The 23,809-nt window shown below is 51.3% G+C and overlaps 8 protein-coding genes across 8 annotated transcripts; 2 read left to right on the top strand and 6 right to left on the bottom strand.

Moving 5' to 3' along the window:
• Nucleotides 1-18: 18 nt before the first annotated feature.
• BDV17DRAFT_275680 (putative rRNA biogenesis protein RRP5) lies at nt 19-5,548 on the bottom strand (the record flags this gene model as incomplete). Its single annotated transcript, XM_073759247.1, has 2 exons — nt 5,061-5,548; nt 19-5,007 (listed from the first exon to the last, which is right to left on the bottom strand). Exons 1-2 carry the CDS (start codon nt 5,514-5,516, stop codon nt 22-24), a joined length of 5,442 nt encoding a protein of 1,813 aa, XP_073610788.1. The 5' UTR covers nt 5,517-5,548.
• On the top strand, nt 5,531-8,447 carry BDV17DRAFT_275681 (WD40 repeat domain-containing protein). The gene is made up of 3 exons (XM_073759248.1): nt 5,531-6,517; nt 6,570-6,680; nt 6,730-8,447. The coding sequence occupies exons 1-3, from the start codon at nt 5,875-5,877 to the stop codon at nt 8,121-8,123; spliced, it is 2,148 nt and encodes a 715-aa protein (XP_073610789.1). The 5' UTR covers nt 5,531-5,874; the 3' UTR covers nt 8,124-8,447.
• On the bottom strand, nt 8,448-10,617 carry BDV17DRAFT_275684 (chaperonin-containing T-complex alpha subunit TCP1). The gene is made up of 6 exons (XM_073759249.1): nt 10,529-10,617; nt 10,407-10,454; nt 10,263-10,348; nt 10,105-10,209; nt 9,009-10,043; nt 8,448-8,955 (listed from the first exon to the last, which is right to left on the bottom strand). Exons 1-6 carry the CDS (start codon nt 10,569-10,571, stop codon nt 8,566-8,568), a joined length of 1,707 nt encoding a protein of 568 aa, XP_073610790.1. The 5' UTR covers nt 10,572-10,617; the 3' UTR covers nt 8,448-8,565.
• Nucleotides 10,618-10,637: 20 nt separating this feature from the next.
• On the top strand, nt 10,638-13,201 carry BDV17DRAFT_275687 (proline--tRNA ligase). The gene is made up of 4 exons (XM_073759250.1): nt 10,638-11,159; nt 11,220-11,389; nt 11,450-12,705; nt 12,771-13,201. The coding sequence occupies exons 1-4, from the start codon at nt 10,812-10,814 to the stop codon at nt 12,779-12,781; spliced, it is 1,785 nt and encodes a 594-aa protein (XP_073610791.1). The 5' UTR covers nt 10,638-10,811; the 3' UTR covers nt 12,782-13,201.
• Nucleotides 13,202-13,578: 377 nt separating this feature from the next.
• On the bottom strand, nt 13,579-16,188 carry BDV17DRAFT_224068 (uncharacterized protein). Its single transcript, XM_073755654.1, has one exon. It carries the CDS (start codon nt 15,824-15,826, stop codon nt 13,778-13,780), a length of 2,049 nt encoding a protein of 682 aa, XP_073610792.1. The 5' UTR covers nt 15,827-16,188; the 3' UTR covers nt 13,579-13,777.
• Nucleotides 16,189-16,490: 302 nt separating this feature from the next.
• On the bottom strand, nt 16,491-17,398 carry BDV17DRAFT_224096 (uncharacterized protein). The gene has a single exon (XM_073755655.1). It carries the CDS (start codon nt 17,005-17,007, stop codon nt 16,531-16,533), a length of 477 nt encoding a protein of 158 aa, XP_073610793.1. The 5' UTR covers nt 17,008-17,398; the 3' UTR covers nt 16,491-16,530.
• A 1,455-nt stretch (nt 17,399-18,853) lies between these two features.
• Nucleotides 18,854-19,409, bottom strand: BDV17DRAFT_295864 (uncharacterized protein; the record flags this gene model as incomplete). Its single annotated transcript, XM_073763173.1, has 2 exons — nt 18,854-19,216; nt 19,335-19,409. 2 exons carry the CDS (start codon nt 19,407-19,409, stop codon nt 18,854-18,856), a joined length of 438 nt encoding a protein of 145 aa, XP_073610794.1.
• Nucleotides 19,410-20,150: 741 nt separating this feature from the next.
• BDV17DRAFT_275696 (3' exoribonuclease family protein) lies at nt 20,151-21,331 on the bottom strand. The gene is made up of 2 exons (XM_073759251.1): nt 21,130-21,331; nt 20,151-21,065 (listed from the first exon to the last, which is right to left on the bottom strand). The coding sequence occupies exons 1-2, from the start codon at nt 21,260-21,262 to the stop codon at nt 20,221-20,223; spliced, it is 978 nt and encodes a 325-aa protein (XP_073610795.1). The 5' UTR covers nt 21,263-21,331; the 3' UTR covers nt 20,151-20,220.
• Between the last annotated feature and the right edge of the window lie 2,478 nt (nt 21,332-23,809).

The raw sequence follows: 23,809 nt of genomic DNA on the forward strand, positions 1-23,809 counted from the left end.
TCATAACAACTTAAAACACAATCACTCCTGCTGCAGAGACTTGACATACTCCGCAGCCTTAGCCTTAGTCTCCTCAACACTCTTCTCATCCCCGCTCTTCTCCTCAAAATCAAGCCATTTCTTAAAGAAGAAGCGCGCCTGCTTAGGCTTAAGCTTCTTCCCATCATCAATAACAAGCGCAGCACCTTTCTTGCCGTCCCTAATACCAAGAACGCGCTCAAAAAGACGACGAACTTGCTCGGCATCACCATTCTTGATTTCGAGATCTAGCAGGACGTTCCAGAGATCAACGCGCTTAGGGAAGGAAGAAAGGAGGCCCTCGAAGACGGTACGGCCGCGTTCGATGTCGCCATTGGGAGAGCGGAACTCGAGCTGTGCGAATTTGGACGTCGTTTCGACGTGCGTGTGTTTCGGGAGGGACTGGAGGGCGCGAGAGAGGAGACCGCGGCCGCGGTCGGGGGCAGCCATGGTGTCGTATAGGAAGGTGGCGTAATTGATGAAGAACTTGGGGGAGGAGGGAAAGACCTTCTTCTTGAGGGCTGTGCGGAAGAGATCGTCTGCTTTCTCGTTCTTGCCGGACTGGATGTAGATACTAGTCAGGCGCTCGTAAATCTCTTGCGTGTCGTTGTATTGGCAAGCCCGCTTGAAGACTTCCTCCAAGGTATCGTCGTCACCGTACGTGTTCTCCAAGTTGAGCATGGCAACCCAGATGTTCAGCTTCTCCGCATCTTGTCCAATGGTAATGGTGCGAAGAGCACGCTCGGCAATCTCCCTGGCCTTATCGACTTCGCCGAGTTCAAGCTGGAAGGCCATGTACTTCAGCCAGAGCAGCGAAGAGTCAGGCTCACCAAGCAGGAGTCGTTCGTAGTCCGCCACCGACTGAGGCCCGTTGGCATCGAGCTCTCCTGTTCGGTCAACCTGGATCTCCGGCTTGCGGTGTTTCTTTTTCTTTTGTGCACCCCTATCCTCGTCAGAATCAGACTTCATGGCCTCGTCTTCTGCGTCCTGTGCGTTGCCGTTCCAATCGAATCCAACGGCACCGAGACCGCCTTTCCGGCTTGCTTTCGTGGGCTCGTCATCATCTTCTGAATCGTCTTCGCTCTCCTCTTCACTGCCACTCTCGTCTTCGAGCTCGACTCCACCCATTGAAACGTCGCTGTCCTCGTCCTCACTACCATCGAAACCCTCTAGCTCGACACCGCCGAGGCCATCCAGACTAACGCCTTCATCTTCGTCATCCTCGTCACCACTGCTCTCATCCCCAGCATCCTCATTAAAGTAAGAAGCCTTGAGCCCGAAAGAGATCTTTCCTTGTTCACGATCGACCTTGAGAACCTTTGCCTTGACAGCATCGCCCTCGGCGTACAAAGTCCTAGCATCCTCCACACGGTTGTCTGCCATCTCGCTGCGGTGGCAAAGACCGCTTACATTGGAAGAGCCATCAACAACGATAAATGCACCGAACTGCTCGACCTTTCGGACTTTACCGGTGACGATTTGGCCGGGCCTAAGGTCGTGAAGAGTGACGGGAGCCTTGTAGTTGGGATCGAGAACGGAATCCTTCAAGCTGATTTGAAGCTTGTTGTTTTCCGGGTCAACCACGGTAACTCGACCCTTGACCAGCTGGCCAACCTGGAACGAGTCTTTCCACTCCTTGAGGTATGAGTCTGAGAGGTCGGAGATTCGAACAAACGCGACGACGTTATGACCGACAGTCACGAAAAGTCCTCCATCAGAAACCCGTCGCACGAAACCACGAATAACATCGTTAACCTTAACCTGCTTCATGGAAATAATTTCCGGGTCTTGCACAGGAAGGGAAGAACTTAGCACCTTGGATGGACGGAGAGAGAGGTGAATCTTCTTGTTGGTTTTGTCCACACCAATGACACATGAGCGGACTACTTCGTTCTTCTGGTAGGTGTTCGGGTCGGCCTTGGAAAAGTCATCCGCCATGTCGATCAAATCAACAGCTCCAACTAATGTGTTGTTGAGTTGCATGATGACTTGCTTTTCAGTAACTCTCGTTACTCTGGTAGGCAAGATCATGCCAACAGACAAGTCGTCGAGGGTGAGACTGTCGGACTGTTCCCGAGCTGAAAGATCAATGTGACCCTTAGCAGCATCAACCGCAGTCACATGGAACTTCAGGGCACATCCAATGGGGAACTGCTTTTGCAAATCCGCGAGAAGAGACAAGTCGTCAGATGCATCAATGAATCGTAGTCGTCCGCGGACATTAGGCGACAGACTGATCCAGAAAAAGTCATTGCCGACATTGTTGACGAAACCGAACGATGAAGAGCCAGCTTGCACTTGCTCGATGGTTAACGGAGTTGCGTTGTCCGCCTTGACGTACTTGGGTTTCATAGAGAGCTCGTAAACGTTGAACTTTCCAGTGCGGTGGCTGATCGGTAAAAATGTGTAGCTGCGAGCATCGTGCATACCCAAGACCTTTGCCGTCACGACTTGGCCAGGTCGGAAAGGGTTTAATGGGTGTTTGCGGTCTTTGATACCTTCCCAGCTGTCGAATACTTCAGATATGTCAATTCGTCCTTGAATGTTGTCGGCAAGCTTGACATTGATTTGGGTTCCTTTGACGGAGTTGATCTTGCACTTGAGAACTCGCCCAACGGTGATATCGGACTTGTTCTTCAAATTATCGTCAATGGGGTTGTCGAGGGTGTCGTCAACGGCAGCGGCGGATGCCTTTGCAGACTCTTTGACATCCTTGCTTCCCTTTCTCGGCCCAAAATGTGTCGCCTCCGCTGGGTCCATGCTCAAAATGAATCGGCGGAAGTCAGTGTCGATAGAGTGGACGGTCGCAGATACCACCTGGAATTTAGTCTTGCCAAACTCAGGCTTACTCAAATTTTCCAGCCCGATCAACCGCTTGGGAACAAGACCAGTAAGCCCACCCAGGAATTGAATGAATAAACCGGTGGGAGTGATGTTTTTGACGAAACCGGTCACTTCAGCACCTTCTTGGAACTCTTCAAATGCGCTCGGCATCTTGCCATCCTTGGTAGCCTTCTTGAGGCTTGTTCGGCTGGTGACATGAATCAGGCGATGAGCACGGTGGATGTCGAGAACAACGAGTTCGTTGAGTTTCTGTCCCACTCGCACCTTGGAGAGGGTCGAGGCTCGCTTGGAGTCAGATCCATCGGCAATTTGATCCACGCTCAGACGAGCCACAAGACCGCCGAGGTCATCCAACTTCAAGAGCACATACTCCTCAGACTTTTCGAACACTGTGCCTGTGACAGACTGCCCAGGGCGTACAGTCTCGAAAGATGTTCTATAGCCTTCAGCGAGAGATGATGGGTCTCTGCAAGAGACGGAGAGTTTTCCTTGAGGTGCATCAACGTTTAGAGCATGTACGTTGACAACTTGACCAAGCTTGAAGTGCTGAGCAGGGTCTTTAATGTAGGCTTCGCTCATTTCCGATACAGAGAGCCAGCCACGGACCGTACCGTAAAACTGAACCACAGCACCGCTGGCCAAGATGTTAACGATAGTTCCTGGGGACTGAGAACCGGGGAGTATGTCTCGGTAATCTTTCCAAACAGCGGCTTCACTGTTCAGCAGACTCTTTTTCAGAGTTAAGCGGACCTCGCGCTTCTCGAGATTCACCGACAAGATCCTCGCAGTGATGGTCGCACCCTCCCTAAATTTCTTCTCAGGGAATTGTAAACGAGTATCGGCGAAATGCACTGCTGGGATAAAACCGGTGATATTATCAGTCAAGGAAACAATCAAACCAGTGACCCCCGATCCTCCAATTATAACTTTAGTAATGGTCACCTTGACCACGGCACCCAAGGTGACATCTTCGAGGCGAAGGAAAGGTTGGTCGATAACCTTCTTCTCGAAAGACAATGAGTAGAGGTTGTCAAGGCCGCTATAACCGACGATTCTCGCCTCGTGTGTGGAGCCAATCTTGAAAGGACCGTGGTCAGAGGAGATTGTTTCCACCTGGCCATCTGCAAGTCTCGAAACATGGACAAATCCCATGTACTTTGTAGATCCAATTTGAACGTATACACCAAGGCCTGGGTCAACGTTCACGATTGTAACCTCGGGCACAACGGCCGAAATAGCAGGCGCATCTCCAGAGGAACTAGGGCCATGGCCCTGGGTCTTGAATTTCAGAACATGGTCGAGCATAGAGAATCCAAGCTTGTAAGGTTCAGATCCAGGGAATGTACACGAGATACGACCCTTTACCTTGGCACCTATACTATACTTTTTGGTCAAGTCTGTCTTTCCCGTGGCGCCACCGGAGTGGACTAAATCCACAGTGGTGTCCAGCATGCCCATGATCTTTCCAGCCATACCAGCTGAGGATACCTCAGTCAGGAGGATTTCTGCCGCAGCGCCCGGAATGAAGGAATTGACTGTAGGTGTCACACTAAGGAAATGCGACTTCTTGATCGACCCGGAAGATTGAAGATCGGCAGATAACTTAATCACATTGCCACTGGCATTTTGGCCTGTAACCATGCACAAGAAGACAGACCCTTCCTTAATCGTAGAGGAGTCCGTTCTCGGGTCGATCTCTTTGGATGACATAAATCCTCTGACGTCGGAGCCTTCAATTCCCAAATCCATGACCAGACCGTGGTCTTCCACACTCACAACTGATGCTTGGACGGCAGTGTCGACAACCAAATCTGTTTTTTGCAGCCCAGAGTTCGCTAATCTTGGATCAATCGAAAGCTCGATGCGCTTCTTGCTCTTCGAACTGGCGTCGGCGGACTTGTTTCCGACGGATACAACGTAGGCTCGTAGGTACTGACCTAGATAGAAATGGTCATGCAAGTTGAAATCATCATCATCATCCGAGTCTTCGTCCTCCTCCAGCATCTTTTCGATCTTACTCTCGAGTGTCTTCGATATGGCGGTAAGAGGAACGTAGCCGGTCAGGTTGTTCGGGAGGGAAAGCCCAATATCGTGATCATTGATGCTTGATACTTGTCCTAGAACGAGTGTTCCCGGTACCAAGCGCTAGAAACCATTAGAACGGGTGTAGGAAGAAAACGACGAGAGAAAGGTCATACCTTGAAACTCAAACCTTCAATCTTGATACCTTGTTTAGCACGCTTCTCTTGCTTGGCATCCTTCTTGCTCTTTCCCTTTCCTTTCTGTGTCTTCTTAGAGGGAGCTGCCGTGGTCTCCCCTTCTGCGTCTTCCATGTCCGTATCATCGTCGAAACCTTCATCGTCGGGGCCTTTCGAAGGCTTCTTTGCACCGCTCTTTTGCTCGAAGAGAACATCTTTCGTTGCCTTTATCTGAATCTGCTTTCGTTCGAGTGGTGTCAAGACACTTCCACCACCACGGGGGAAGGAGGGCTCATCGTCTCGCAAGACAGTGAGCTCAGAAGCTTTCGGCGCAGAGCCGGCGGACGAGCTCTTGCCGTCCTTCTTGCGCTCTTCGGTTCCCACGCGCACTCGTTTCTGGGGGTTGCGGGTAGATGCCTCCTCCGCGGCATTGCCCTTGCGCTTGATGGGAGCCATTTTCTGAATTGAATGGAAGCGCAAGCTCTCACCTGCTCTCTTCTGACTTGAAAAAAATCAATGCCGCAGACCCACTCATTTTTTTCTTCGACCGTTGAACTGCCACATCTGACCGCCATATCGACCGCCTTCCGTATTAGTGCGGACCTTGGCCATCAATTAAAGAGCGCGCCTGCCTCCGCGTCACGAAACAGCGCGTTCGTTTTTCCTGTTGCCCGCGACCGTGGACATTGCCGGTGGATTCTCAGCTCCACCATGCCTCGATTCTTCCGGGCCCTTTGAGCTCCTCTCTCTGCTTTTGCTTTGTCTCTCGCTCATGTAGAATGTTTGTGTATGCTTGTTTTCTTTATGAGACACAATGACTCGCAGTCATGATCTCCCCGAAGTACCACGATCTGAACCCATCTTCTTCTCGCCGTCCCGCGACATCCCTTCGTCTCCGCCCTCTATAGCCTCCGATGCTGGGTTACGACTCAAACCCAAGAAGCCTCCCCCAGTCACCCCTCGGTCTTTTAGGAGATTCTTCACTCCTCGTTCGTTGCAGGACCCCGGAAGCCATGGAAATGCCGTCAGGACCAGTCGCCAGGCCCTCATGGCCCTCAGCTCGCCGGCAGTCAATCGTCTAGGGCCTGCTTTCACAAGGACGTTAAAGGCTGTGATGAGCAAACCGGAACCTACCGATCTTACACGAACTCCAAGCAAGAAACGGAAGTTTTCATTCTCGTCAATTGGGTCCCCTCTTCAATCGTCACCAATACGAAAGGTTCGAGTCCGGGGCGTAGTTGAGGATGATGAAGAGCTTGAGGTTCCTTTGAAGGACATTGATATTGGTCTTGGGAAACGGGTCAGCGAACCGAAACCTGCTCCGCTTCTTAAGGCTCCGCTCAAAGTATCTCCGGTCCGTCGGTCTCAGGCCCTACAGACGTCTGGGGCGTTGTTCATGCGCAGCGTTGTCGGGACGAGAGCGAACCGAGTGACAATGCGGTCAAATGCTGGCGCTGGTCTGTATCCGTTCGTTTTAGTTCGTGCTGGCCTTTTCTTACCATACTTTAGGCTGGCAAGACCTGACTTCGACATTCTACTCTCGGCCTGACGACAGTCATGCTTGCACAAGCGCGTCGGGCGATCGTCTCGCGCTTCCCTTTTGCACTGCCGCTTGCAACAGTATGTCAATAATGCGTCCGTGATTGATCCATATTGACCATTTTTATAGCCAATACACTTGTCGCTGTTGGCGACGAAGAGGGCGGCATTCGCTTGCTAGACTCTGCCAAAAACGATAGAGACGGATTCTCAAAAGCGTTCCTTGCATTCCGTCCGCACGCCAATGCCATTATGGACTTGGATTTCTCATCTGATGACATGCTGCTTGCAACGGCGTCGGGGGATCAAACTGCCATCGTCATTGATATGGCGACTCAGAAACCTGTGTACTGCTTGTCGAACCACGTCTCGTCGTTGAAGCAGGTCAAGTTCCAGCCAGCGGCGAACAACAAAGTCCTTGCTACTTGTAGCCGTGACGGAAACGTCAACATCTGGGACCTACGCTGCAAGGGTTTTGAGAAACCTTCTTTGCAGGTTCAATGCTCTCTTGAATCCGAATACGAACTTGAGCCCGCCATGTCCTCGAAAATGACCTACCCACAGGTCCTCAACACTGTCCACGGCGCTCATGCCTGGATGCCTCAAGTAACGACACCCGAAAAGACTGAGCCTCAGGCAGCTCGTTCCGATATCACGGTGACCTCACTTGCTTTTCTGCCACCAGGCCGTGAGAATCTCTTTGTCACTGCATCTGAAGCCAACGCTTGTGTGCGTTTGTGGGACTTGCGTACAGCGCATAGTAACCGTCGTGGCCGTCCTGCCCTGCCTCTATCGACCACTCGAGAGCCAGATAGCCATATCAAATACCGCAGGTTTGGAGTCACCTCCATGACGCTAGGCGGGGATGGTTCAAGACTATTTTCCCTTTGCCGAGACGGCACCGTGTACGCCTACTCTACTTCTCATCTAGTGCTTGGTCATGCTCCGGAGCTCTCATTGAATAATGCTCGTCCGCGACGATCGGGCGGATCTGACAAGGAGGGCCTCGGACCCCTGTATGGCTTCCGTCATCCCCGTCTGCGAGTATCTTCATTCTACGTCAAGATTGCTGTTCGAAAGGCGGCTGGTGACAAGCCAGAGATGTTGGCCGTCGGCAGCGGCGAGCCATGTCCTCTCATCTTCCCCACAGACGAGAAATTCTTCGACCCTTCTACCCTACAACAAACTCCTCAACTCGACCAATCCCCGCGAACACCTTCGTTCTCCACCCGCTCGGGATTACGCCGTACCAACTCAAGCATCGGGCTACCAGGCCGGCTGGAAGACACGATCCCGATTTACCAAAGCGGCACGCCATTAATTGAAGGCCACAAAAAGGAAGTCTCTGGTGTCTCGTGGACCTCTGATGGCGAGTTAGTTACAGTCAGTGACGACTATAGTGCCAGGTGCTGGCGCGAGGGGCCTGAAGCAAGAGACTTGCGAGTAGGTGGAGAGACCGAGGGCCGCAGGTGGCGATGCGGCTGGGCTGAGACGAAAGACTCTTACGACGACGAAAACGAATGATTCGCAAATACCACTATCACTTTTTCTTGCTTGCCTTTTTGTTCTTATCATGTGTGTTTTGCATCCTGTCTGTTTTCCATTGCGAGCGTATCTGGCGTTGAGAGCATATTCTTGTTTTCCATCTAGCGGGTGTTTGATTATTATTTAGAGGGTTTGAACTGCGGTTATTCGAATTTACATCAGTGCTTTTTGCCTAGAGCGCCGCGTTATCTGCATACGAAGTGTTTCCAACCTCCAGAATCCAGTGATCTCCAGAAACATCGTGTGTAACATTCATTGTACCTTCATGCTGGATCAAGCAGCCCTCCGATATTACATGCCCGGAATATCATCATACTAAGTACTTAGATCTTATTATACTTTTCGTCTAAAATCCCATCCATACATATAGACGGAGAATCTCACTCCCGACCATAGCATAGCAGAAAACATTACATCACATCTAGTGGTCGTGCCCATGCCCATCATCCCCCTTCTGCTCAGGATCCAACTTAATCATGGTATCAATGCGCATGATAGCAATGCAAGCCTCAACCGCACTCTTCAGCTGCTTGAGCTTACCCATGCTGGGCTCAAGGACACCAGCCTTGAGGCAGTCGTGGACACGGCCCTTGGCCAGGTCGAGGCCGTAATTGCGGTACTCCTTCTTCTTGGCGACGGCCTTTTCCTTCTCGTTGGCTTCGCCTTCCTGGACGCGTTGCGAGACGGCGTGGCGCTTGCGGAGTTGGGCGACGAGTTCGGAGGAGTCCTTGGCTGCGTTTACGGCGAGGGTCTTGGGGACGACGAGGAGGGATTGGGCAAATTCGCCGATGGCTAATTGTTCGCGGGAGCCCTGTGTTTCATGTTAGATAGAATGCATTTAAGTGGGGGGAGTAGTGTACGTACCACTGTGACGGCGAATTCTTCAAGGTACATATGAAGGGCTGTCTCGACAGCACCACCTCCAGGAACAATGCTACCGCTTTCCAGGGCGCGCTTGACGGCGCAGAGGGAATCGTGAACTGAACGCTCCATCTCGTCTAAGCTGAACTCGTTGGCTCCGCGAAGGATAACGGATGCTGAAGTGTGAACCTTGGTGCCCTTGACGAGGATACACTCGTCGTCGGATATCCGGTCCTGGACGACCTCGTCTGCGTGACCCAGGTAGGAGGTCTCAAATTTCTCGTCACCGTTCAGATCAGAGAGTGTGCTAATCAGAGTAGCCCCAGTAGCCTTGGCAATTCGTCTTAAGTCTTCTTTCTTGCATCGTCTAACAGCCATGGCACCCTTCTCAATGAAGAGCTTGAGTACCATGTCGTCAATACCCTTGGTGGTGAAGACAACATTGGCTCCAGACTTGAGGATCTTCTCCACACGCTCAATGACAATGCCAGATTCACGCTCGCGGATCTTCTCCAGCTGGTCGGGATCGTCAACTGTGATCTGAACACCGAGCTTCATCCTCTCCTTCTGCAGGTTCATATCGAGACAGGCAATCTTGGCGTCTGTTATCCGGGTCTTCATGGCCTGGGAGGCAACGGTGCAGTTGAGAGCATAGCCGTTGACAAGAACTGACTCTGTGCCGCTCTTTCCGTGGGCCTTCAGAATGTTCACTGCCTTGACTGGGTATTTGGTCTCGTTCCTCTGGTTCGTGGTCTTCACCAGGAGCATGGCATCGACAACCAGGTTGGCGAAGAAATCGGCATCGGCACCAATGATCTTGCTGGACATGGAAGTCTTCGCAATGTTGATCAAACTCTCCTTGCCGACGTTCTCAACCTTTGAGGAGATGTTTTCGTTCATATATTTCACGGCCTCCCGGAGCGCTAGCCTGTATCCGTTGATGATGGTTGTGGGGTGAATGCGGTTCTTCATCAATTCGTTTGCTCGTCGGAGAAGCTCTGCGGCGATGAGAACAACGGAAGTGGTACCATCTCCGACCTGGTTTGGAATCAGTATACACAGTCGAACGCGGCCGAGTGTGGACGGGGAAAGAACGAACCTCCCTATCCTGTTGCTGGGCCAGGTCCACAAGGATTTTGCCAGCGGGGTGTTCAATATCCAACAGACTCAAAATAGTAGCTCCATCATTTGTGACCGTCACATCCTAGTATGCGTCAGAAGAATATCTAACACTGGCGGGGTTCGTAGCAAGCGTACACCGATATCGTCGACCATCATCTTGTCGAGGCCGGAGGGGCCAAACGAGCTCTTGACTACATTTGCAATTGCTTGCGTGGCAAGGACTTGTATTCGTCAGTTCCGGGAATAAGTTTAGAGATATACGAGGCATATTGGACATACCGCACTGGTCGCGCACATCGGCACCTGTGATTTTCTGGCCTCCTAAGACTGTGCGGTTTGGTTAGCTTGACTGTGGAAGCGGGGAAAAGGAGTATTTGGGCGTAGGCGTGGAAAAGTCTCACAGAGAGTGTCCGCATTTCGCGGCGCCTCGAAAATGCCAGCCATTTTATATCAGATGCTGCGTGAGCAAAAGTCCAAGCTCCGGCAACTGCTGTTCTGGGAGGGTCACAGTATCTGGAGTGTCCGCACTAAAAGTTCTGCCGGGCGGGGAGGTGCAAGATTTCCATCCCACTTTGATTTGAGGGGGCAGCGTACCTGACTCACCCCCCAGTCGTTGCCTCTGTCCTCCTCCAGATTTGCCCTCCTGGTCGTTTCTTCAAGGTCTCAATAAGGTCTCCATTGAAAATGACCTCCCAAGCCCCCGCTGACACCCCAGGTGCCCCTCAGGAACTTCCTGACCGCACTCATAACCCCGCTGGCGAGGGCGCTCAGGCAGATGTTTCGAAGAATGCCGCAAAGAAGGCCGCCAAAGCGGCAGAGATGGCTGCTAAGAAGGCTGAGAAGGCCGCAAAGGCAGGAAAGTCCGACAAGGGCCAGAAGGGTGCTGCAAAGGGTGGGAAACAAAACAACGATAAGGCCCTGATTGGTATCGACGTTGGAAAGGAGGAGGACTTCCCAGGCTGGTACCAACAAGTCCTCACTAAGGGTGATATGCTCGACTACTACGATGTCTCTGGTTGCTACATCCTCAAGGTAAGAATTGGCGCAATTTAGGTGTGGCAATGAATGTCCATTTTACTGATAACGGACCAGCCTGCTTCATACACAATCTGGGAGGAGATTCAACAATGGTTCAACCTGCACATCAAGAAGATCGGCGTCAAGAACTGCTCTTTCCCTTTGTTCGTGTCTGAGGATGTTCTGCAGAGGGAGAAGGACCACATTGAGGGCTTCGCTGCTGAGGTTGCTTGGGTGACTCATGCGTATGGCACAAACCTAACCTTTCGATGAGTGCATGCTAATGTTCAATCTTTCGCCTGCAGTGGTTCCACCCCTCTTGAGAAGAAGATTGCCATTCGTCCTACGTCCGAGACCGTTATGTACCCTTACTACGCTAAATGGATCCGGAGTCACCGAGACCTGCCCCTTAAGCTCAACCAGTGGAACTCCGTCGTCCGATGGGAGTTTAAGCACCCTCAGCCATTCCTTCGAACCCGAGAATTCCTGTGGCAGGAGGGACACACGGCGCATCTGACTCAGGAGAGTGCTCACGAGGAGGTTCTGCACATTCTTGACCTCTATGCCGAGATTTACGAGAAGCTCCTGGCTGTCCCCGTGGTGAAGGGCCAGAAGACAGAGAAGGAGAAGTTTGCGGGTGGTCTTTACACCACTACCGTCGAAGGCTACATCCCCGCTACGGGTCGTGGTATCCAGGGTGGTACGTCCCACGGTCTCGGCCAGAACTTCAGCAAAATGTTCGGCATCACCGTTGAGGACCCCTCCGCCAAGGGCGACGAGAAGAAGCCCCCTCTCCACGTGTGGCAGAACTCGTGGGGTCTGTCTACCCGTACCCTCGGTGTCATGGTCATGATCCACTCTGACAACAACGGCTTGGTTATCCCTCCCCGCGTTGCTGAGAACCAGGTTGTTGTCGTCCCTGTCGGTATCACCGCTAAGCTCAGTGACGACGACCGTGCCAAGCTCTACGCTGATGTCGACAAGCTCGTCGATACTCTCGTTGAGGCCGGCGTTCGCGCCATCAGCGACAAGCGTGAGGGATACTCTCCTGGCTGGAAGTTCAACGAGTGGGAGCTCCGTGGTGTTCCCCTTCGTCTGGAATTCGGCCCCGGCGAGTCCGCAGGCAACTTTGTCTCGACCGCCCGTCGCGACATCCCCGGCAAGGATGGCAAGTCTACTATCCCCATTCCCGAACTCTCGACCGCCGTCCCTGCTCTCCTCGAAACCATTCAGAAGGACATGTACAAGCGCGCCGACGACCAGTACCGCACCCACAGGAAGCTCATTACCAACTGGGACGACTTCACCCCCGCCCTCAACGACAAGAACATCTGTATCATCCCTCACTGTCTGACAGAGGAGTGTGAGGACCAAATCAAGGACATGAGTGCCCGCAAGGCCGAGGAGGACTCCGGCGTAGCTCAGGACTCCCGTGCCCCCAGCATGGGTGCTAAGTCCCTCTGCATTCCCTTCGACCAGCCCGAGGGCATTGTTCCCGGCGAGACGAAGTGTACCAACCCTAAGTGCACCCGGCTTGCCGAGAAGTGGTGCATGTTCGGCCGTAAGTTTTCTGGTTATTACTTCAACCCAGGAACAACAATTGCTAACCCACAATCCCTTCCGCAGGTTCCTACTAAGCGCGTCGACCACCCACGGAACAAGCCCAAGGCGATCACCTTGGTAGATAGCATCTTCTCATCCGCCAATCACGCGGTCACGAATTACATTTTACGACTTTAACGTCACTCAATTCTACAGCACAGCGACACCGGCACCGGTAACCAATTTCTTTTGCGAAGGGGTTAGGAAAAGTATCGGGATGTAGAAAGCCAATGAGGCTGGCAGGGGCAGGGGCGCAGTCTGTTTGATTGATTGATTGATAGGCATTGTTGGCAATTGGACTTGCGTTGCGTTGCGTCGCATTTTCATACCGTTCTTCTCGATTCGGATACCTTGGCTTCTATTATGGTTTATTTACGGGGGAGTCAGCTTAGGATATGTAGTGACAATCATCAAATCAAGTCATCGTATTTGTCAAGCAGAGAACTGGTCGAATATTTGACACATTTGGAAGGCCCTCCTAACTCGTTTACTTTATCTAAACGCACTTTTCAAGCGTATCAAGCGTAGAGCAAAATAATTTGAATCGTAATGCGCCTACTCCTAGGTGCTGCAAGCGGAGTATTTTATTCAGTTTCCAAGAACCCTTGGTAAATATTCTATATATCAAGTGACCCGACCCTAACGTAAAAATACAATAAACCGACCCATGGTATATATGCAAGATTGTACAGTAATGAGATATCGGCCCGTCAGTAATAAAATCCCCGGCCAAGTCTAGAACGAAATGCGATGTGCCAAATAGGAAAATACCAAGATTGGACCGAAAGGAGGATGCGAGATGCTGAGGTTATGATGGAAAGAAAAGAGAAGGAAGGGATTAGTCTGTTTTAACTAGGTGGGGAGATGGATAAGTGGGCGTGAGCTAGTAGGATCGAAGCTAGCTAGCTGAGTGAATATGCATAAAACGAAGTCGTCAAAGAGAGACGCTTGTGTGGTGTAGGGTGTGACAAAGTCTCGTGCGCACGACTCTAGGGTCGTACGTATAGGTAGACAGTTGAGGGATCCATCAATCAATAAGACGCCACCGACTGTCCGCTCGTCGTACGATTCTTCGCAAACGTACTCCGCAGACTCACACTGCGATTTGTTTTCTTTGGCCAGTTCATCAATCGGTATACGTTGCGGGCTGTGGTGTTCTCCGCTGTGTAAGTCACGCTGTTTTCATCGACGCCAGAGATTTTAACCTGCGGGATCCCGGGAACGCTTGGGAGGTGAATAATATCCGAGTCACTGTCGTCATTTGAGTAGTCCCAAGGGCTGTCGTCGGGTGAAGATTGGGCTCGCATGTAGAGCACTGAAGGGGTATTAGACCTGGGACCACTTCCACTCACGGATGTGGTTCCGCTTCGTCTGTGGACTACATTGCCAGAATTTTCGGGCCGCAGCAGAAGGTCCATGTAGGTGACTTCTTCGTTGAGTGGATTGGGGTGTTGAGGAATCAAGGTGTCAAAGAAGCCAGGTGAGGGTGGCGGAGCGTCAGTGTGTCGCCGACGGTTGGGAATGTCCAACTCCTGGCGGGAATTGTTGGCAGGTTCACTCGTTGATATGCTTTTCCGTGCGTCCGAGTCACGTCGGTTCTTTTTGAACGAGCTCATGCGGCGTCGTCGTTGTCCGTCTCTGAGAGCGATCGGCTTGGGCGGGGTAGCGCTATCGTCGAAAGATTCTTGCGAGGGAGAAGGGGTGAATGGGGGTCCTTGCTCAGGAACAGGGACTCGCTGAAAGGCCTCATGGGAGTTGATCTCGCGGATGATTGCGTCTTGCAGAGTTTCAAATGTCGGATGTGGTGCGAAGTCCTGAACCGTCGAAGTGTATGCTTTGCGAAACATATCCATAATCTCGGCAACTTTTTTATTCGAGCTTGATAAGGAGCATGGTGATGGGGTAGCGACTGGTAGAGGACTGTTCATTATTTCCGCAATGCTAGGATTCTTCTTCCCATCAACAGTGCTGGGGGTGGGTGGTTGAATGGCTTTGTGGATTATTTTCTTTGGTCGTCCTCGAGCAGCCAATTCGGTGTTGATCGAGAGATCCAGGATGTTCTTTTTGGACCCTGATCGCGGCGCCATTGGGGCCCTCCGGTCCTGGGCGTTTTTAGGTAGACGCGGACTTGGAGTAGGATCGTCTGGTAATCCTTGCCGCCTCCTGTTCTCATTTGAACTCCTGACGGTCGTGTTTATAGGTAACGTGGGACTGTCCGGTAGGGGCCGGTTGGTCCAGGTGTCCCCTTGCTTATGGGCGGGAGGTACACCCAGGTGTGGCGAGATACACCCGTCGTCGGAAGTAGGGGTCAGACTCTGCTCAGATAGGACTTCTGGAGCCGATCTATGCGTTCGTAAGAACACTCCGGCGGAGGCGTCTGGCTCATTCGACACTGCAGCGACCTGGTCGCGATAGGATTTTGGCACAGAATACAATGCCTCCTGCGATATCGAGTTGACAAGTTGGCTTTCTTTGGATCCGTGTGACGAACGAGATCGACCTCTCACGCCGTGTTCTCGTCGTTGGAAATCTAGCTGATACGATTGACTCGTAGTCTGGTTAGCCCCACGGGATAGAGAACGGCTTCTCCTTCTGCCCTGCACAATGTTCTTGGCCATATTCCGATCCGCAACGTCTTCCTGATATAGAGCTGAAATGATGCGGGAGTACCGATTTCGTGCATTTCGGGCTCGGAGGAAAGGAGCCATGTTACGCTCGGCAACATCCTCATTATACGGGGATATCGGAGAGGGGGACACTCTAGCGGAGTGCTGCATCTGGCCTTGGCACCGATGAGACGTGAAAAGAGCGTCAAGAAGGTCGACATGGCGCGGGTTTCTGCTCGTGAGACGGCTCGAGGCACGAGCAAGCGGAATATGTGAGGGCCGTGCTTTTAACTGGTCATGCAGCACCTCGAACTGCCTCTCGATGTTCTGGAAATGTTCGTTCTTGCTCAATGCTGGAGAAGCCGAGGAGTTCGGCGTGCGGTCGAGCGGGCTCTCTGTTTGAGACTCTCGGTCCCCAGAAGCTGGGGTTGACGGAGCCTTCTCCGCATTGAAGAAACGTCTTAGGACAACCATGTTGGTCAGTGCGCAGAGATTTGTTCTTGAGTAGCAATTGAAAATTGAGCTTGCACGGTCCGTGAAACGAGCGTCGTAATTGAGCAGTGATGAAGATTCGCGAGGAGTGTTAATGAGTGATCAATGCGTCATAGTAGAAGAAAAAAGAGCAAAAGAATGGCGAGGCCGAGTCATGGCATTCGTCCCTCAAAAGGTCGTAGAAGATGCAGCTGGAAAAAGCGCAGGAGAAGCAAGGAGGAAGAGAAATCAATTCATGACGATGTAGAAGGAGGGGAGGGGACGAAGAGAAAAATAGAACGGGAGGGACAGGCACACGGTGGACCGCGTGAACAGGAACAGGCGGCGGAAGGCTATGGGGTTTGCAGATCACACCAACTCTCTGCGATCAGGGGGCAAGCGAGTGGTCCAGGTCCCGTCGAACCACGCTAGCTCTGTCAATGAATGCAGGTTATTCTGGATCGCGATGCACGTTTGTCGATGAAAGAAGGCAACTATCATTACTGCATTCTGCAGATTGTATAGAGATGAAGTCGAAGTACTTGAACAAGGATATCCCAGCGTGGAGAATTGGCAGAACGTGCGATAACGTCAGGATGCAGGGTGACGCCCATCGCGCAGGCTAAGCAGAGTGACAGTGCTGTGACAGGCTGACAGTCGCCGACCAGCCAGGGCCCGGAATTTGGATCTACAGCCGCCAGCACTAGTCATTTTATCAACAGAGCTATGCTGGTCTGGGCGCGAGGCTGCACGCGAACTTCACGAACCCCCCCGAACGAATGCCGAAGGCCCCAGTCCAGCAAAAAGCAAGGCGTTCGCATCAAAAGCAAACAAAGAAAATGTGCGAGCTGCGGACTGCCCAAATTCTTGCCACGAGCCCATGATGGGGCCGATCGTCGCTTCGGCCAACCGCGCCTTCTGTTCCAGACTGCGCCGCTTACTCGTCCATCGGATGCTAACTCGCAGTTACACTCCCAAGAAGGCGAACCGGAGACTCGAGCTTCGAGATCAAGGCCAGGCACAGACACAGGCTCAAAGAAAGGAGAGTGCGACGAACCTGTAATAAGCATCCCCGCTATAGCTCCATACTTGGAAATTGCGCTAATCAGACGTGATCGAGCTAGATCAGCCATCACAAACTTGAAACACCGAACCCTGATAGCACAATTCTTGATCGGAAGCATATCTACTTTAGCTTGCGCTATGCCATGTGAAATCGGCTTGCACTACTTAATGAATGAGAAAGATCGTTCACCATGAGACCTATCGAAAATCTCAAAACCTCGTTCTTGACAAGTCAAATATCCTCGTCCTATTTGCAGTCCTTCCACGTTCTTCTCCCGTTCCTTTCAGCAGAATGACAGGGATCAATCGCCTCGGTCACGATATCTGATTGCGCCGACGATCCACGTGGTCGTCTCATCCCCTCCTCGTGTGCAACTACCAAAAATGGACCACCCCATCTATTTTCTGCAAACCCAGTGGTCCGATATTACTGCAGCACAGAATATAGGAACACTTCTCGAAGTTATGGTGCGGCTTATTATCTTGTTTATATGCGTGCATTACGTCTACCAAACACCAGTTCGCCGTCTGTCCAACATTCGTCTAGTTTTCCTCAATAGCTGGCTGAGACATCGGACATGAGATGGTCAAACCCCAGTGGATCTATGGAGTATCATCACTACCCGCCTCAACTTGTTTTCGTGATGTGGAATGAAAGTACCCAAATAGATAGGGCGGGTACGTTCAAGGTGAGTCGCAACCAAGTCAACAATATCCAATGTTCCATATCTCATAATCTGTCCCTATTTTTATTCAGTTATCCATCATGAAACCCATTTTTGCGCGAAGGCATATAATTTTGCAAATCATTTCCGAAAAAGGGCGGCTCTCCACGATCTATTGACCGTTCAGCGAAATCCCTGGGTCGGGCCTGCCCCTGAGACTAACAATAAATAGTCGCCGCGGGAGTCGGAGGATAAGCCGTTTCAATGCAGCTTTGACAGCTGTAACAGCATTGACACCTTGACATGAAGATATGGGGTCTTTTGTCAATCCAGTCCACCGTCGTATGTTCTCTGAATATACTAGACAAGGTTGGGCTCTCCACGATCGATATGCGGTCGATGCGCTACCGGCAATCGGACGGATCGAGGACGCAAGACGATCTCAAAGGCGAGCAAACCTTGCCCCTGGGCCTGGCCAGACTGAGCCTTTGGCTCCAAGTCGAAGCACCAGGAACTCGTTTCAAGAGAACCTCCGCTCGGAACAAAGCCAATAGAACAAAGAGTCAAAGAGTCAAGGACTCAAGATCCTACTTAGGCCAGGCAGAGACAGTACTCAGACAACAAGTCTAGATTGACCTAAGACTCTAATCCTAGTTTCCGAGTTTGGTGAAGCCGTTCTTGTGAAGAGCCAGATTTCTCATCCATCATCACCAAAACTGTCACCAACGCGATGCGGTTCTCTTTGTCGTCGTTGGCTGCGGGGGTCAACGCCCGACTTCGTGATAGGTTCGCCGAGAGTGTATCTTTCCAAGCCCCAGCAGATTTACGGCTGAGAGCACGAAGGATTCAGATCCCGGCTTAGTCTAATGTGGCAACCGTACACATCAACATCCTTGACTCGTTTAGACCCCCTGGAATGCAAAACTGTCAGGGACGAATGTTCGACTTCGGTGAGACACTCTTAGCTGAACGACACCAACGAAGGATCGAAGAAATGAGGGAACAGGGGTAGGACCTTAGTCACCACATATGCCTTTGCTCACATGAAGCTACTGAGTATACTCTGTCTCTGGAAGTCTGAGGTATTTTCGTTCGTTTTCAATCATCATATCCATGAAAATCCCTGTATCCCAATATCGAATGCGTTATCAATCAGCATCATCCAATCCCATAATCACGTCTCGTTATTAAACTTCAGCCAAAGCTCAATTGACAATGCCAATAGATGTCATCGCCACCTCTACTTCCAAGCGTCCATGGTCATCCGCACCTAAACCGGGATCTCAACGGCATAACCACCCTAGATCTCAGCATCACTCGGCTCATCCTTCACAGCTACACCTCCAGTTCCACCCATCTCCTCATCTTCAGTATCATCAAGATGAACCTTGCCCTTTCCCTTGCCACCCTTCTTGCCTTTCGCCTTAGCACCCTTCTCCTTAGGAGCGGGAACCTTTCTCTTCTTGCTCGGAGACGGAGTCATCGCCATAGAAGACGCATCCGCATCCGCCTCTTCATCGCCGTCTGCATCTCCACCACCAGATCCCTTCGCGCGGTTCTCAGCAGGCATCCCACTCTCGATCTTCTTCCTCAGGCGGGACCAGCGCATCTGGGCGGCGGGGACGTTGAGGCCCATTGCGGCGCCGACGGCTGCGTAGTTTATCTGCGTGGAGAAGAGCGGGTGTTAGTGCTTATCTACTCTGTATGTGCTTTGCGCTTCGCCTTGGAGTATGGGGTATACAGGGTTCGAGTAGGCTAGGCTGGAAGAGGGCTACGCTCACCTTCTTCATGTCTGAGTGCTTGATGCACAGGTAGAGGAACATCAGGTTGGGGTCGGGGAGGTCGGGGGCGGGCATGGTTGCTTTTGGCTTGGATGGGAGATACGGTAGCGAAGGTTTATTGGAAGGGTTGTGAGTGTGTAGAGGCGTGGCTTGATCAGGTGTGTTTCGAGAAGAAGAGGTAAGGTAGGACTTGTTGTGCGTTCCCGGGAAGGGATTTCGTGCTGGAGTGAGGAAGATGACGACTATCCAGATTTAGATGTTTCCAAGATAGACGTAGGTGAGGTGGACCGTTGACGAGGTTGAGGTAAGTTGGTGTAAGTGGATGGACAGCAGTGAGAGTAAGAGCAGAGGAAGAAGCAGTAGACTCCAGATAGAGAAAGGCTGGGGAGAAGATGTGTTACCAGGAACAAGAGAGTGGTGAAGAGGAGGAAGAAAGAGAGCAAGGTGAAATGAGAGAATAACTAGAGCGGTTTGTGCCAGGCACAGGCCTTGCTAGTCTCCTGGTGATGCACCCCAAATTCACCTTTTGATATCCCTTTGGATTTTATTTACTGTGGTGCAGGGTGGGTATCTTCGAGTCTATCTTTACATATTCCTACGTCAAATAGCCAATTCAAACATCATCACAAAATAAATATATTCAGGGTTATGTATGGGCCTCATGGTCGTTGGTAGGATGATTCCCAAGAAGATATATCTCTGTATCCGCCATCGTGTTTTAGAGTTGCCAAAGAATCGGCGAGAGCTTTGCAATCCTAGATGAGGCCTAAGTACAGATATGGGTTCCATAGAGCCAGTACATATTGTTCAAACCATTGAATCCCCTACTGGTTGTGGTAGTGCTCGAAGACATGACATGACATTCCAAAGTTTTATTAGTATTGCATTACGTAGAACTCCCACTCGACAACCCAGCAAGCCGCATCGCTGACTCTCTTACAGCCTCTGCAAGAACCGAATGCGCCCCCCTTGCAGCATCTACCGCGCCATCTATCAAAGCCTCATGGGTAAGACTCTGATCTGCTATCCCAACCGCCGCCTTCGAGTTATCCCCCTTCAGCCAGAGCTCTGTGATCTCGTCGCGCGCAGGCATATAAGCAACCACACAAGCCGATAATATCGATCTATGTTCCGCGGGATCCGTATCGAGCATCAACTTGGGCGACGACGCTGCTCCATCCGTGCCTTCAGACTCTATTTGATCAACAACAACAGCAGCCACACCCCCGGCAACAAGATCCAAACAATCAATCCTCGCATCCGCAATCGCCGCCGACGCAGCCGTAACACACCCCGCGAGAACATTCATCATCCCCCACGCAGCATCATGCGAGTCCGGCGCATCCCCCCACCACCGATCATCCTCCGCCTCGAGAATCGTAATCGTGATATCAAGCGCACTCTTCGGCCACCGCTCAGCAACAATCACACCGCGGAGCGCAGTCTCCAGGTGCACGCCTAGATCGCGCTCGCTGGCATCGCGGATATGGCCCTTGCGCTTGCGGGCCGCGAAGGGCGCGTACTTGACATGCGTTGTGAGGACGAGGTTAGGGCTGAATGTTGCGGATCGTGGGAGCGGTTTGGGGCCGTGCACTGTGCATGCTAGCTTTAGGGAGGAGGTGGCTGGTGTGAGGTATTTTGGTGATGATCGCGCTGCGGAGAGAGATGCTGAGGGTTCGAATTCTAGGTATGAGGAACCCGAGGCTGTTGGGATCAGGCCGGTTTTGAGAACTAGAGGTTATTTTAGTTTCAGTACAGTGGTAGGGAATGTAAGAGGGTTGAGTTGAAGCCATACAGATCTTCCGCAGCTCGTTCGGCTGCCTTTGTCGTTGGGGTCGCTCTGCCGCAGTAGCAGAGTTGATGGAGGAGGCGAAAACTGGAGGCCGCGTGCCGCCAGGCGGCCCATTGATTCTTCGTCGGTCAGTCATTATTCATGTCTCGTATGCATGTAACTCCTTGAGCAACCGCAAGCGATCGTATAAAAAGGGTGGAATTGTATGAAACTTGGGAGCTCGATGCAGTCGTCGCAGAAGGGGAATCGAATCTACAATTTTGAGAGAGTTTGCACTGTTTGGTTGGTGGGTCCCAGCTAGCTTCCTTTCCTCTTATTTTTTCTTCGCCCGCTCAAGTTTTTGTTTCTCTTCTTCCTCTTCCCACACACAAGCTCGAGCATAGCTTCGACAGCTTGCCTTCAAATGATGGAAGGATCTCATTTCTGCTCTGCAGTTTCAAACATCTTGGCCAATTAACATCTGGTGCTAACCATAAATCGTGAGTTCTTCCCTGTCTCTCATCCACAATCTTCATGAGGAAACCGATTTCCAAAAAATCGTAGTTCTGGCGACAAACGAATGGGCCATTGAACAAACATGCATCACCATCTGATTTTCATCTTTAATGCTACACTGTCTACAACTCATGTTCTTTCGAACTTCTGCTGACAGTTTCTGTAGGTAGTCTAGGTGACAATAGGGACTTCTCGACACTCGCGTCCTGCAATGGTAAGAGATTTCCCAGCCTTCCCTTGCACCAATCTTACATGATGAGACATTTTTTTCAGTTCTGCTTCTGGAAACACCTTGAAGAAAAACAATTACCTTACCAAATCTCCTGATGCATCTCAATTTACCTTCTGGTCATTCGCTCGATTTTGATGATCAAGCACTGACAGTCTAAAAGAAACAGGACTCGATGACACTCATTTACACGGGATATTGTTGCGTAAAAGGTACGGTTTGTGCGATTCTGCATCACATCTACGACTCCTGCAACGCTTTTATGATGACAACTAGTCAATCCATTCAATGATTCTCTTTTGAGAAACCGCCTTTCGAGCTTGCATATGACGACGAGATTTTGCAATGAATTCAGCAATCTACTTTTCCGCCTCCCTAATACCGGACCTGGTTTTCACCTGTTTCTTCGGAAGCAGAGTTGAAGCTTGGGAGGATGGTTGTGGAGTGTTGGAGGGTGGGTTCATTGTTGTATTCGCTTTGTCGAGTTGACTGTTTGCTTGTTTGACTTGTGTCAGGCTCTTCTGGGATCTCGTTGTCCGTCTTGGATGACTTGCGACTGGATTCGGCCTGGCAGAGGATGGGATGAATTAAACGGCTGGCTGATTACACCTGCTACCACTGCGTTGGCGAGGATCTTGCCTGCACGAACTACATATTCTCATCATGTTTGCTGACGTCTGTTCACTGTAGATTTCATTGCAGCTCAGCATCTGATAATATTTTCGTTGCCTGAAAAATCATCCATCGTGTGAGTACACCAAAGTTCCTATATCTTCGTTGCACCTGTCGTTCCGTTCACCTCATCCTGATCACATGATGAAATATTTCGGATGTAAACTCACAGACCTGTTCTGAATGCGCAAAAACCGTGTAGAGATTTCCGTTGCCTTCCTTCTGAATGATCATACCCTATCCTCTGCTGCTTTACTACACATGAGATGAAGGATTCTGGCTGACTTCGCTCATTAGAGACTCCTCGTTCATACCATTTATATATACAAGTCAATCAAATGTTTTCTCAAACCTTATCTTTCCACATCGTCAGCGTAATCCATATCATCACCCATAGGATCATTCCACCTTTCCAGAACCTTATTACCAGAACGTATTGTTTATCATGCGACCAATCGAACCCCCATCTCACGAATCTCACCTTTCACCTCGCCTTGCTACGACGTAGGACACCCTTACTAGCTAAGTGCATAGCATCCCCTCGAGGTCAATCACCCCAACTAGCCCTCATCACCATTTGCAATTGGTACCTGCATACATACCATGCCGCGAAAGCGCAAATCCAACCGCACCAGCAAACCACAGCCACAACCTGCACCTCCATCTTCCCCACCCCCCTTCAACCGCGAGGACCGAGTCCAAGAACTCCAATCTTACCTGGAAGACGAGAGCTACGCCCGATTCAGGCCCGACATCCAAGAGGCGATCCGCCTGTATACAGCCCACAAACTTCCAAGACCGAAGAGCCGCCGCGCGGTCTTTCAGTTTGGGAGGATGGTTGAGGAATTAGACCAGGTTGATTATTTGGAGGGGATTTGGGTTGAGGTGCGCGTGCATGCTTCTTGCGAGCTGTTTATATCTGTCCCTTACCACATCCTCCCTCGACTTGTATGAGAGAAGCACAAAAATTCAACATCACCTCACTCACGAGTAAATATCATCAGACTCCTAACTCGAAAACAGGAATACCCCCTCCAAAACCACCCCCCAAAACACGATGTACAATCCCTTCCCCCGTCCAACCCCCGTCCAACCTCAACCCCATCGCGCCAGCGCCGGCGCAACCCCCCAACAACCACCAACGCAGCCTTCATAGTAATTTATGGGCTGCTCCGCATCTCGTATCTCAAGGTCCTCTACGACAAACTGTACAAGGGAAAGGTGTACCACCCCACTTTGGACCTGTTCCTCTTCGCCCTGTACGTTCTCACAATGTATGACTGGTGG

Source organism: Aspergillus undulatus (genome assembly GCF_047715775.1).
Source record: "Aspergillus undulatus strain CBS 261.88 unplaced genomic scaffold BDV17scaffold_77, whole genome shotgun sequence".
NCBI classification, from domain to species: Eukaryota; Fungi; Ascomycota; class Eurotiomycetes; order Eurotiales; family Aspergillaceae; genus Aspergillus; species Aspergillus undulatus.